The sequence below is a fragment of the Mustela lutreola genome, chromosome 9, assembly GCF_030435805.1.
Source record: "Mustela lutreola isolate mMusLut2 chromosome 9, mMusLut2.pri, whole genome shotgun sequence".
Classification (NCBI taxonomy): domain Eukaryota; kingdom Metazoa; phylum Chordata; class Mammalia; order Carnivora; family Mustelidae; genus Mustela; species Mustela lutreola.
Genome location: NC_081298.1, coordinates 73,230,199 through 73,244,712, shown reverse-complemented (window position 1 = coordinate 73,244,712; position 14,514 = coordinate 73,230,199). Strand labels below are relative to the sequence as shown.

General features: G+C 38.6%; 1 protein-coding gene across 1 annotated transcript in view; it reads left to right on the top strand.

Moving 5' to 3' along the window:
* The window catches only part of LHCGR (luteinizing hormone/choriogonadotropin receptor), a 53,380-nt gene extending 44,181 nt beyond the window's left edge, over window positions 1-9,199 (top strand). The window contains exons 10-11 of the mRNA XM_059134760.1: window positions 2,579-2,659; window positions 8,038-9,199. Of these exons, the coding sequence (XP_058990743.1) occupies window positions 2,579-2,659; window positions 8,038-9,178 (1,222 nt within the window). The 3' untranslated portion in view covers window positions 9,179-9,199. The remainder of the gene's footprint in view (window positions 1-2,578; window positions 2,660-8,037) is intronic.
* The last annotated feature ends 5,315 nt before the right edge of the window (window positions 9,200-14,514 follow it).

The window sequence follows — 14,514 nt, the reverse complement described above, 5'->3', positions numbered from 1 at the left end:
TATTATGCTGGTTAAGTGGCTCAGTTGGTTAAGCAGCTGCCTTCGGCTCGGATCATGATCCCAGCATCCTGAGATCAAGTCCCACATCGGGCTCCTTGCTCCACAGGGAGCCTGCTTCTCCCTCTGACTCTGCTTGCCACTCTGCCTGTGCTCGCTCTCATTCTCTCTCTCTCTCAGACAAATAAATAAATAAAATCTTAAAAAAAAAAAAAAGAAGAAGATATTCTCAATTAATTAGATGAAGTGCTCAAAGAGTGATGCTAAGATGCTGCTGTCTTTATTTGAATCAACCTACTTATAATGAGTCAACCAACAAGTATTATCGTACATCTACTTTGTGCCTTGCAGAGGTGCAGGAAGCACTATCTGAAGTTTTGAGGTAAAAAGACAAAACACTAAGAAGACAAAGCACTCAGAGAGCCATGCACCATTAGCTGAGCTTCGAAGAATGTTAATTGAACACTTACCATTTCCAAACTGTGCAAAAATCTGAAGATACAAAGATAACTAAGAGTTCATCCCACCCTCCAAGAATCACAAACAGCTATATGGGGGCAGCACACAAGAGACCAATGTTTAAGTACAATACAGCAAAGGTAATGGTAGAGCTAAGAATAGAATAGAATGCTCTGGGAGCCCTGAAGAAGAGTTTCTAAGCAGCAACAGGACTTACAGAAGGCTTCCTAAAGGAGTGACTTCTGCTGAGCTTTAGAGAGGGGTAAGAGTTGGCTAGGCAAGTGTGGATAAAACCATGTCAAGAAGACAAAGTAGCTCATGTGAAGGCACAAAGGCAAGAGACAGAAGATGGAAGTCCTTTGGAAAAACTGGAGCAAGAAGTCTTAAGGGTACGCAGAGGAAACAGGGAGAGGTGGGCTGTGATGGGCTCTGGGTGTCAGGCCAAGTTGTTCGGAGGATGGGGAACCACTAAAGAACTCAAAGCAAAATTACTCAGATTTGCTTTTGTAAAATAACACTGTGGAGGATGGCTTAGAGGTGAGCAAAGCTGGTAAGAGACCAAATTGAATAACAATACAGACACTAGTTTACGATAAAGCTGATTCTGGACACCTCAACTTTGGAGGCAAAGAGGTCACATCCCTTCTGAAATTACTGGCATGTAAAAACAGTAGTTCAGGGGCTTTTTATTCCAGTAAATGAAAAAGACTGCCTCTGGGTGAAAAAAAGGAGGACAGGCTTATGCAGGTGTAGACCAGTATCAAAGTAAGATGGGAATATAGTCACACAGAGGGTGTCTTGCTTGGAATTACAAGCTTTAACTGACTCCCCCTGTCTCCATAAAGCTTGAAACCTTGGATGCTTTTGAGGCCAGAGAGCCTGAACTGGGCCAGGGGAATATTGAAGCAAACTCTGAGCCACTCCTCTGCCCTGCAGCTGCTGGGCCTGGGTAACAAACACAGCTGCCTAGGCAGATGGCCCCAAAGACTTCCTTGGTATCTATGATTAAAATTGCAAAAAAGAGTAGATGGAACCCAATGTTATGAGCTGAAGGCAAACAACCGCATTTCCTGTTAACTATAGGGTGGTTCACGCATAGTATCTCTAAGTGTCGGACATGGAGCCAGCATCAAACACACACACACACACACACACACGTGCGCACACGTGCGCGCGCACACGCATGCATGCACACATACTTTGATCCAAATTTGAGGACTTATAAGCCTGACCCAAAATAACAAGATGATTAATTTTTGAAAGTGGGTCCCGTAGGTCAAATAGTTCCTCTATATTATCCACCTTTATATACAAAGTTTATATACAGAGTTATTTGTATAAGGAATTTATATACAAAGTTATTTGTACAAGGAATTATCTTGTTAATATTGGAGGAGAATATATAGAAATTTCTAGTCTTAATTGCCTCGTATCTCCTTTCTCCTTGGGAAGGTTGAGTTTCTCACCACCTTTCTCTTTCCTTCTACTTCTTCATCCAGTTTTCTTTTGTGCCTCCCTTTCGTCTTATCTTAGGAATATAAGTACAGGTCTCTTTTAATATCTTGAGACTTCTCACCTTTCCATTAGGCTAAACTTCTTGGAACAATGGAGGAGTAGGGAACACCTACACATATTTCTCCACATAAGGAAAAAGGGCAGAAAATTCACATCATAATGTCAAGTCCAGTATCTTCAAATCCTTACAAAACAGATTTCCCAGTTAGGATTCGAAGCCATGAATCCTGAATGGTTATTTGTTCATCAAGAGCAACGTGGTGAGGAGACTGGTAAGGAGCAAACCCTAATATACCACAAAGGTAGTTTTTAATAAGCAGTGAAAAAACCATGATTCAACATGATGGATTTAAGCTTTTTCATCTCTAAAGCCCACACAAAACATTTAGCATTCAGGAGCATTTTATCTAAGCTGGAAGCACTCTAATGACAATTCTGAAGCCTTTACTCTCTCCCCAGGAAATGTTTCAGTTAGGACAATGGTGCAGAACATGAAATATAATAGGTAAAGAATTTGGATGAACAAAGCATAAATAGACATGATCATGTTTAGTTTAAAGACCAAAAGCTCAACTGCTTTTTTTTTTTTAAACCTCTTTTCTTTCAGGCAGAATTTTTCATTTTCCATTTTTGAAAACTTTTCCAAACAATGTGAAAGCACAGCAAGGAGACCAAATAATGAAACGCTGTAAGTATTTGCATGCAAAGAAACTCAGGAAGCCATGTCTCGTTCTATGTGCATCTTATTTTCAGTGCCAATGGTTTTCTTCTGATAAAAGTCTTCACTGGGTGTGTGGGGGGGGGGCGGTTTGCAAAGCATTTTTTAGTAGATTTAAGATGGGAATTTTTCCTTTGCAAATGGCATCCAGTTGATCAGACATCTCTTTTAACTCATTTAAAAAAAAAAAAAAAAGCTCTTTAAAAAATGTATACACATGTTCATTCTACAGCTAAATGCTCCTTGGAAATTAAAATTTTATTTGCAGTTATCCTGAGGTCACTAAGGGCTTGTTTAAATGACAGCTTCATTAGGAATTTTCACTAGTCAGTGGTCAAAAAGATTAACTGATTGCAGATACAGCTTCTAGAAGTAGCCACTTCCCTTTAAAAAGACCTAGGCCACCTTGACCACTATGCTCTGGAGCTTAAAATTATTCAGCCTCAATGCTATCACTAACATACACTGCATGGGAGCTCCACTTCTATTCTATGGACTGATTTTTTTAACATTTTTCCTGGCTGTCTTGACATTTCACATACGTTCAGATATAAAAGAGCATGTCTCAAAAGATAATCCCAGTGTCCCTATGCCACATTTACTACAATTTATAAATCTTATTATTCTCCCATGTGTCCTTCAGGCTACAAAACCAGATGCCCTTCTAAGACACCTTGCCATTCTCCATTCTCTCTTCGTCTTTTTTCCTTTTCTCTTTTTTTTTTTCCCCATCGCAGCAGGGTGGTGTGATGGAAGGACCCTGGGTATCGGGGCTTCTCAGAGTTGGACATGAATCCTTGGCAGTGATGTTCCTGTAACACTGGCTATCCCTGGACAATACTTACCTTTTTTTTTTTTAGACATTTTTCCTCATCTGTAAGGGGCAGCAGGAATATCATTTGGCTTTCAGAACCATGAGAGTGAAGAGAGTTGTTAAAGAATCTAACAGCATCTGGGGTACATTAGAAATATCATACTCTGTATCCTTCTTTTCTCTTTCATTTAGGCTAACCCCAACTATATTCCAGTATTCCTTTTCCTCATCATTCCTGCTCCTCTTGATACTGTCAGCCACCTTCCCTGTTACTCTTTTGTAACCTATGGCTTTTTGCCTCATCAACAGGAAACACTTTTGGCTATTGCCAACGATAGCATCGAGGGGTAGTTTGTGGGGACAGGAGACTTTAGCCCATTCTCAATAATCCTCATCAACCTTGCTACAAGCCTTCCCAAATAAGGCTACAATCTTGAGTTTGCTATGCTAACACTGGTTTAAAACAAATCCCCTAATTTCCAGCATCCCCAAAACTATGTGAAATTAGCACATAATCTAGCTAAAAAGAATGTGCTCCCCGTGAAATCCCCTTCCCCTCTTCCCACTACCTTGCTATTCCTAAATCCCTGGAGTTTAGAAATTCTACAGCTCACCTACTCTCACCAAAATATCAGTGTCCTTGCTGCTACAGCTGGCCCCATCGTTCTCCTGCAGTCCCTATCTTTCCACCTGTCTTTGTTCATTGTGGTTGAAGTGGCCTCTCCTTCCTCTGACTCAGTGTTGTAGGCCTGTAGTCCATTCATATCCTTCTGTACTAAAGACAGGTCCCTGCTGGGTTTTGTCAATAGCATGCTGCTGCCCTCAGGAGCCATCCCAAGACACAAATGTAAGTAGCAGCAGGTCTAAAGACAAATCATGAAGGAGAAAAACTGCTAGACATATGCTCAGTAGGGCAAAAAAAAAAAAAAAAAAAAAAAAGGGCAAAGGACCAGAGAAGTGAGAGAGGGAACATGTTTGACCTCTTATTGACACAAATTTATTCAGAAGTCATGGCAGAATTTTTAGAAGCTTTGAATTAGTGTTTCTGGTGTTGTATTATTAGTAGCAGCTAAAATGTTTCTTTTTAAGATTATATTTATTAATTTGAGAGAGAGAGAGAGAGCATGAGCACAGTGTAAAGGCAAAAGGAAAAGGAGAAGCAGACTCCCCGCAGAGCAGGGGGCCACCTGCAGGGCTGGATCCCAGGATTCTGGGATCCTGACCTGAACCAAAGGCAGATGCTTAACTAACTGAACCACCCAAGTGCCCTCGAAGAAAAAGTTTTGTTTTGTTTTTGTTTTTTTAAAGATTTTATTTATTTATTTGACAGACAGAGATCACAAGCAGGCAGAGAGGCAGGCAGAGATAGGGAGGGGGAAGCAGGCTCCCCACTGAGCAGAGAACCCCATGCAGGGCTGGATCCCAGGACCCTGAGATCATGACCTGAGCCTAAGACAGAGGCTTAATCCATGAGCCCCGCAGGTGCCCCTGAAGTAGTTTTGATAAGGGGAAAGGAGCAAGGGAAATTAAGGTAGCAATAGTTGGAAAGTTTCCATCTGGCTTAATAAAGGCTATTATTTCGTAGGAATCATCTAGGAAGCTTATTTAAAACACAGATTCCTGGGCTCTGTCCCTCAAGAATTTGATTCAGGGTTTCAAGTAAAGCCAGGAACCTGCATTTTAACGAACACCCTGGTGATTCTGATGGAAATAGTCCAAGGACTCCACTTTGAAAAGCACTGACTGAGAGCCAGTGAAGTAGAGGAAAGGACCCTGCACTATGAATATGAAGACCTAGCACTGCCACTACAGCCTAGTGCTGGGGGACCTTAGGCTAATCACCCACCTCCTTTAATCTTGGATTCCTCACCAGTAAAATGAGGGGTTCAGTGAGAGGGTCTTTAAGAAGCTTTTAATGCAAAGAAATAACCTATTTTCTTTAATTGTTCTTTATAACTACCACATCCCTTCAAAGATTATTTAAAAAAAAAAACAAACCAACAACAGGTAATTCTATTAATGGGCATGAGATGAGGACAAACAAATGTACCTGTATTTAGTAATAAAACAGGGGAGGTTCCTGTGCAACCTTCTATGCAGAGCAGCAATCCTTCACAAGTTCCAAAATGGTTTCTAAGAATTTCTAGCACCATTTTGGAATCCCAGATCATAGATTTCTTTTTAATTCCTTTTTTAATTTGTGTTATTTCCCTTCAGTATTTGTATCGTTCAAATATATCCTTTCATCTACTCACCGAATTAGGTTCACACTTCCTTTTTTGGAACATGAGAAGCTAAGTTTTTTTTGTTTTGTTTTGTTTTTTAAGATTTTATTTATTTATTTGACAGAGAGAGATCACAAGTAGGCAGAGAGGCAGGCAGAGAGAGAGAGAGGAGGAAGCAGGCTCCCTGCTGAGAAGAGAGCCCGATATGGGACTCAATCCCAGCACCCTGAGATCATGACCTGAGCCGAAGGCAGCGGCTTAACCAACTGAGCCACCCAGGTTCCCCGAGAAGCTAAGTTTTAAGAGCAGAGAAAAATACTCTTTGAATGGATGAGGAACCCTAAGGTAAAATACATATTAGTAATGGCTCTGACAGGAAAATTATGGCCATTTCTCCAGCTCCCAAGATTATATAAGCAGACTGAGCAAAGAGAAAATTTGTTGAGCCTACATGCATGTACTGTACACACTCGTTGTCCCTGTACTCTTTCACTTCCTTTCAGAGCCAGGATCACCCTGGTTTACTCATTCCACAAGCATTGACTGAATGGATACTCTGAGCCAAAACTGTGTTAGGCACCAAGAGTTCAGAAATAAGTAATAAGTAAATAAGTAAGACCTAGTAATAAGTAATAAGAAATAAGTCAGTAATAAGTAATAAGTCAGTAATAAGTAATAAGAAATAAGTCAGTAATAAGTAATAAGAAATGAGTAAGTAATAAGTAATAAGTCAGTAATAAGTAATAAGAAATAAGTAAGACCTAGTAACCCCTGCCTTCAAAGCTATTAAAGAATAGCTTCACAGATTATTAAATCATCACACAACAGCAGTGCAGTTTGATGATTACAATAGTCCTTAAGTGCAGCTCTGGCAGGGAGAAGGGGTGGTAAACTCCCTGGAGGTGTAGAATCAAGAAAGGCTTCATAGAGGAGGTTACCTTTAAGGATGAGGACGAACTCACCAGAAAGATGAGGAGAAGAAGGGAAAAAGAAACAGCACAAAGACAGAGGAATGAAAGAGTAGATTCTGAGAGCCCCAAGTCATTTCATGTAACTGAAAGGAAAGATGCACAAGGGATCTACAAGAAATAATTGTAAGAATCCCTAACAGTCACTGAGCACTTAATATGTATCAGGCATTATTCTAAACATTCTATAAGTGTTAATGGAGTTAATCTTTAGCACAGCCCTAATGAGGGGAAGTAGGATTGGTAGATCTGTTTGGCAAATGAAGAGCTTGAGGCACTGAGATGGTAACTCTCCCACCCAGATTTACACAGTTTGTAAAGACTGGAACCCAGTCAGTCTGGCTCCTGAGCCCATGCTCTCAATTGTGCAGCGCTACTGCTTCTGGAGAAGGAGGCAGAACCTAGATCATTTAGGACTTGGTGGCCATCACAAGGAGTCTGGATTTTATCCCATAGCCAATGAGAACCTAGTAAAAGTTTGAAAAGATTTGTATATAAAAGACCATTCCAGAAGGAAGGTACAGATGGGCGGGGAAGGGGCTAGAATTGGGGAAGGATATTGGGGGGAAACTAATGTAACTGTCCTGTAAGAGAGGATGAAAACCTGAACTCAATTAGTAGCAGTAGGTTTGGGAGGAAGGGTAAGGCAGAAGTGGGGCTGTTCCTTCACTAGAGATGGAGTTCCTCTTCAATCTACTTTCTGAATTTGACTCATATCCCTAAGGAGTATCTATTGTCCCTATTTCCCCAAGAGAGACATTTCTCCCTATTGTCCATGTCTATATTTATTTTCTGCTAGGTTCCTGGTAGTCCATTCCTTCTTTCCACTTCTCAGCAGGGCTTTTTGTTTAGTTTGAAACCACTGTGCAAGCTAGTCTACCTGCGGCTGACCACCTTTAGCAGGGAGAGCCTTCCAATCCCATTTGTGTTCTACCACAGACACTCACTCGGCTTGATATCAGTTTGGTTGGCAAGTAAATGGAATAAATACCTAAGAAAATGCCAAGAAAGGATTCTTTTAGACATAGCAAGCATTTACCGTGTCTCTAAAATTGTGTCTCTAATACTGTGTCTCTAAATCATCCTCTGTAAACAGCTTCTTTAACTCTTTGCATCTATGACATATAAATGTATAAATTGCTTTTCATTCCCTTAAGGAAGTCCTATATCAATTCAGAGTTGTCAGATACAAATAAACCTAAGAATGAGGCTGTTGTGGCTTTGTTTCCTTTTGTTTCATAGGATTTAAAAAGCGCTAAGGAGGATCCTTCCATTTCTTTAATATACATTATCATAGAATATCTCTTGAGTTTACACTGAGACAAAATATTCTTCTTACAGTTATTCTGCCATCTTTGCTGAGAGTGAACTGAGTGACTGGGATTATGACTATGGTTTCTGCTCACCCAAGACACTCCGATGTGCTCCTGAACCAGATGCTTTTAATCCCTGTGAAGATATTATGGGCTATGACTTCCTTAGGGTCCTGATTTGGCTGATTAATATCTTGGCCATCATGGGAAATGTGACTGTTCTCTTTGTTCTCCTGACTAGTCGCTATAAAATGACAGTGCCCCGTTTTCTCATGTGCAATCTATCTTTTGCAGATTTTTGCATGGGGTTCTATCTGCTGCTCATTGCCTCAGTTGATTTCCAAACCAAAGGCCAGTATTATAACCATGCCATAGACTGGCAGACCGGGAGTGGGTGTAGTGCAGCTGGCTTTTTCACTGTATTTTCAAGTGAGCTTTCTGTCTACACCCTCACAGTTATCACACTAGAAAGATGGCACACCATCACCTATGCTCTTCAGCTGGACCAAAAGCTACGTTTAAGACATGCCATACCGATCATGCTTGGAGGATGGCTCTTTTCTACTCTAATTGCCACATTGCCCCTTGTGGGTGTCAGCAATTACATGAAGGTCAGCATTTGCCTCCCCATGGATGTGGAAACCACTCTCTCCCAAGTCTACATATTAACCATTCTGATACTCAATGTGGTGGCCTTCACCATCATCTGTGCTTGCTACATTAAAATTTATTTTGCAGTTCAAAATCCAGAGCTGATGGCTAACAACAAAGATACGAAGATTGCCAAGAAAATGGCAGTCCTCATCTTCACTGATTTCACTTGCATGGCACCAATCTCTTTTTTTGCCATCTCAGCTGCCTTCAAAGTGCCCCTTATCACAGTAACCAACTCTAAAGTTTTACTGGTTCTTTTTTATCCTGTCAATTCTTGTGCCAATCCATTTCTGTATGCGATTTTCACAAAGGCATTCCAAAGGGATTTCTTTCTGTTGCTGAGCAAATTTGGCTGCTGTAAACGTCGGGTTGAACTATATAGAAGGAAGGATTTTGTGGCTTATACCTCCAACTGCAAAAATGGCTTCACTGGATCAAATAAGCCTTCTCAGTCCACCCTGAAGTTGTCTCCATTGCAGTGTCAATATGCAACTGTCCCAGACAAGACTTGCTAATAAAGAGTGTTAACTGTTTTATCAGTAACCACATTATCGTGTAGTGCTTAAAAATGTAAAAAATGATCTGTACTAGTAATTTTAACAAAGAGTTGGTTTCAGGAAATTATTTATTCTTAGGCACACTGGGAAAAAAAGAGATAATCTACTAATTCAAAGTGTTGTCCATGATTGCCAGTGTAAAAATTATTTGTCATTGGAACATGATGACATAAAATACAGATGTTGAGAGAGTTCAGAAATATTTCTAGCAATTTTGACAAAGTAACTTAATGTCTTTGGAATCTAAAATTTTTTTTTTTTTTTAAGATTTTATTTATTTATTTGACAGAGAGAGATCACAAGTAGGCAGAGAGGCAGGCAGAGAGAGGAGGAAGCAGGCTCCCTGCTGAGCAGAGAGCCCGATGCGGGACTCGATCCCAGGACCCTGAGATCATGACCTGAGCCGAAGGCAGCGGCTTAACCCACTGAGCCACCCAGGCGCCCTGGAATCTAAAATTTTTTAAATGAGGTGGTATTTTACATATCTTTTGGTATTTTTTTTCATCGCATCTTTGTAGTGATTTTTATTGCATTTTATAAAAATATTAGTCTATAACAGATTTGAAATTTAAAATAACTGGTCCTTTTCCTCAGATAGCTTGAAAACACCCTCCAGGAATGCACTGTCCAATCTGGTAGCCACTAGCCATATGCAGCTAAGTAAAAATTAAAATTAAAATGTAGTTCTCCCATAAAACTTCTAGAAGAAAATACAGGCTGTAATTTATTTGACATCAGCCTTAGCAACATTTTTCTTTCTAGATAGTCTCCTTAGGCAAGGAAGGCAAAAGCAAAAGTAAACTTTGGGACTGTACCAAAATAAAAAGATTTTGTACAGCTAAGAAAACTATCAACAAAACAAAAAGGCAACCAACCTGGTAAACAGGAGAAGATATATGCAAATGACATATCTGATAAGGCATTAATATCCAAATATACATAAAGAACTCATACAACTCAACACCAAAAAATCAAATAATCTGATTTTTAAATGGGCAAAGATGGGGCTGTTCCTTCTCTAGAGATGGAGTCCTTCTTCAATCCACTCTCAGAATAGACATTTTTTCAAAGAAGAACTACTAATGGCCAACAGACACGTGAAAAGATATTTAACATCACTCATCATCAGGAAAATGCAAATGAAAACCACAGAGATACCACCTTATGCCTGAGAGAATGGCAGAACTCAAAAAGACAAAAAATAACAAGTCTTGATAAGGATGTATAGAAAAGGGAACACTTATGCAGTGTTGGTGGGAATGGAAATTAGCGCAGTCACTATAGAAAACAGTATGGAGTTTCCTCAAAAAAATCAAAGTAGAAATATTATACAACCCAATAATTCCACTTCTATTTATCCAGTATGACCCATATGTTTACTGCAGCATTACTTACAAGAGCCAAGATATGGGAAGCAACCCAAGGGTCCATAGACAGAGGAATGGATAAAGAAGATTTGGAAAATACACACACACACACACACACACACACACACACACACACAGAAACACTACTCATCCATAAAAGAAAAGTGAAATCTTGCCATTCATGAATGGATGGACCTAGAGGGTATAAGTGAAATAAGTCAGACAAAGAAAGAAATACTATATGATTTCACTTACATGTAGAACCTAAACACCAAAACAAACAAAAGAAACTTCCTCATAAATATAAAGTACAAATTGGTTGTTGCCAGAGGGAAGAAGAGTGGGAGGACAAACAAAACAGGTAAAGAGGATTAAAAGGTACAAATTTCCAGTTATAAAATAAATATGTCACAGGGATGAAAAGTACAACATAGAGAATATAGTCAATAATATTGTAATAACTTTGTATGGTGACAGATGGTAACTACACTCATTGTGGTAAGCATTTTGCAATATACATAATTGTCAATCACTGTTTTACGCTTGAAACTAATAATAGTATTATAGGGTCAACTATACTTCAATTATAAATTTAAAATTATTTAAAAATATTAAAATACTCTGTGTGATACTACAGTGGTGGATACATATACTTATCCAAATCCAAAGAATGCACACCAAGAGTGAGCTCTTACATAAACTACAGACTCAGAGCGGTCAATGTAGGTTCATCAGTCATAGTGTATGTGCCACCCTAGTAGGGGATATTGATAATGGGGGAGACTGTGTCTGGTGTGACAGGGGGAGCAGGCATATGGGAAATCTCTGTACCTTCCACTTAATCTTGCTATGAACCTCAAACTACTTTGACAAAGTCTATTAAAATTAAAAATTTTGAAAGCAAAAAAATTAGTAATTAAGAAATAAAGCAAGTTGCAGACATCAGTATTCATCAGCCTTAAACACTTCTAGCATGCTTTTCACTAACCAAGGCTCCATATCTTACATTTGATGTATGACTTACATGGATAAGTAAAATAAACAAATACTAAGCACACCATTTTAGTAAGTTTTGAGAAATGCATACATCCATGGGACCCCAAACCTCTATGAAGACACAAAACACTATCACTCTCAGAAAATTCCCCATTGCCCCTTCCTAGTTAACCCCTCACTCCCACTTGCCGAAGGTAACAATGGTTCTGAATTTTTTCCCCCATGGATTAGTTTTGCCTGTTCTAGAGCTTCATATAAATAGAATTATACAGTATATACTCTTGTGTAAGGCTTCTCTGATTCAACACAATGTTTTTTCTATTCATCTAGGCTGTTGCTTGTCTCATTGTTGTAGTTTATTCCATTTCATTGCTAACACTCTTTTCCATTCTCCTCCTGATGGATGTCTGGGCTATTTCCAGTTTTTAGCTCTTCTTTGACATTTTATTAAATAAATGTATAGTCACAACTAGACTATGTATTTAATCTGCCTTCAACCTTTATGCCACTGTGCAAAGTGATTCAAAATAGCCTATAAAAGACTGTAAGCTTTATAAAGTATCTCTTCTTTGTATGTTTTTCACATTTCTGACTTTTCTACTGTAGAACTAGTTATTTCTCTTTACTCAGATACAATCCTCTCTGGTAAGCTGTTCTGTTCTAGAAGTTGTCTCAGTGATGTGAGAGAATACTAATTAGTCATGTTGCTATACACATACACAATAAGCTCTGAATGATTCATAAATTCCCAGAACCAAAACAACTAAGGAAGCAAAAAAGCAGAAAGCCAACAAAAAAAGTAAAGTATATCTTTACAGAAAAACTCTATTTAAATTATGTCTTAAATATTGTTTGAGTCAAAGTACTTGTATACATCCTCTCAAAGTAAATATTGCAGCCTTTTCCACAAATACTGATTTTTGTAAGTTTCAGCAGTTATAGTTTACTATCTCCCTCATCCTCCTACCGTTTCTCATTCACAAAGACCTACCAGGTATTGAGTGTCTTTGAATGTCTTCTATATAAAGCCTTTATTTTGCATTCCTGCTGCCACACCCACCCTTCAGGCCATTTCCCCTTATCACAGAAGTCTTATCATATCCCCCTCATTTTTATTCATATCCAATCTTTGCCATAGCTACACTTTCATACACACTACTGACTGATCTTCCTAAAATCCTATTATATCCTATTACACATCTGCTAAAACCCTAAGCAGCTCATCTGTACCTATAAATTTAAGCTTTAGCTCCTAAATTCAAAGAGCCCCAGAATCCACCTTTAAATCTGCTCGCTTGGTCTCCTGCTGCTGTTCTCCAAACTCTTCCACTTGCTCTTCCCTAGCCATGCCCCACGCATCTGGATTCTGGTGCCTGTGCCACTGTTACTGTCCAGAATACCTTCCTCCTTACCTGTCTTCCTCCTGCACCCCGCAAGACCCCAGCCACGGGTTTAACTTTGTTACTAAACTCTCCTAATCCACCTTCTCTCTAAGCCACTGAATTTAAGACACCTCCTTTACCTGAAATAAAGTGAAGCATAAGTAATAAATATGTGGCCCACAACAATTTCTCTGGACTTCTGCACTTGCCATCCCTATCATTCATCTGTCTTTTATGCTACGTGCTGGGTATTGTCCATACACATATATTTCACCTATTTTATAAATTTCTTTAGTGATAAACTCATTTCTTTTACTTGTTTCTCCCACTGTATCTATCCTTGAGTCTTATACATGGTAGGTGATTAATAATTTTTCAGCTAATTCACTTTATTAACAAAAATATAAGACAAATCATTATGAAGAAGTATTTTCCTCATGAGAGGGTCTGGTGTATTCTTAATCTGTGTAATCCTTCATACATAAATGACAAAAACATCAAATGCTCAGGAAATTTTGTTTCTATCTTGTGGGTTTGTTTTGTTTTTGTTTTACCATATTCAATATTATCACTGGCAGTTTGCAAAATGACAAAGAAGGGTTAATCAGTTAAGAATCACTCATCTAAATTTACAAAATATTTTTAAATGTACTTTGTCCTCCATTCCTAACATTTGCTTTAAAGGGCCTGGTTTTAGTTTCCTCAAAAATATATTAAGTCTACCTGTAAATTAAGAATCTTTATGTCACAAAGATTTCAATAAGTGTGTTCCTAATTGGAAATAATCTTTCCTTTAAAATGTGCAATATTTTTTATTAATATTGAATTCCTTCCTAAGCATTATTACCATAGCCTTCCTAATTATAATTTAGCTTTCTAGTTATAAATCACAAAGTTCCCATGTGGCATATTACAGTATATTTACATGAAAACGGCATAATATTAACCTAATAACAGGAGTCAAAAGAAAATCCCCATTAAATTCCCCTGCTTACCACCCCAATTAACAGTTGTATTCATTCTAAAGATTTTCATTTTCTTATATAACTAATATTACTGAAACTGAGTGCCTCAGCCAGACTTGAAACCTCATTGCCCTGTGGAGTCTGAGTCGTACGGGTGATTAGTAACACATATTATAACACATTGAATAAAATAGGCAAAGAAGGTATTCCAGGCAAGATCAGTTGGTCAATCCCTAAGAGACTGTGCAAATTCAACAAGATCTTTCCCTTTTAGGGAGAGGTAGAAAGTATGTAAGAAAGCACTGTAGGATGCGAGCATGAGAAAAAGTTTGAAGTAGGAATAAGGATACATGAGACTTTCACAAATTTCATTTAACACAGCAAATTGTAACCTCTATAATAGAGATACTTTCTCTACCTATAAAAGGGCACAGGATGACATTTGCCAAGGTACTGTATTTACAACCTACCTAATAGGATTTTGTTATAACATACAGTAAGAAATGCTCAGCTTGGACATGAAGAAGGGTTTCTGAAAGTAAAAGTAATACCATATCAAAGCCAAGTCTCAAACACCACTTATA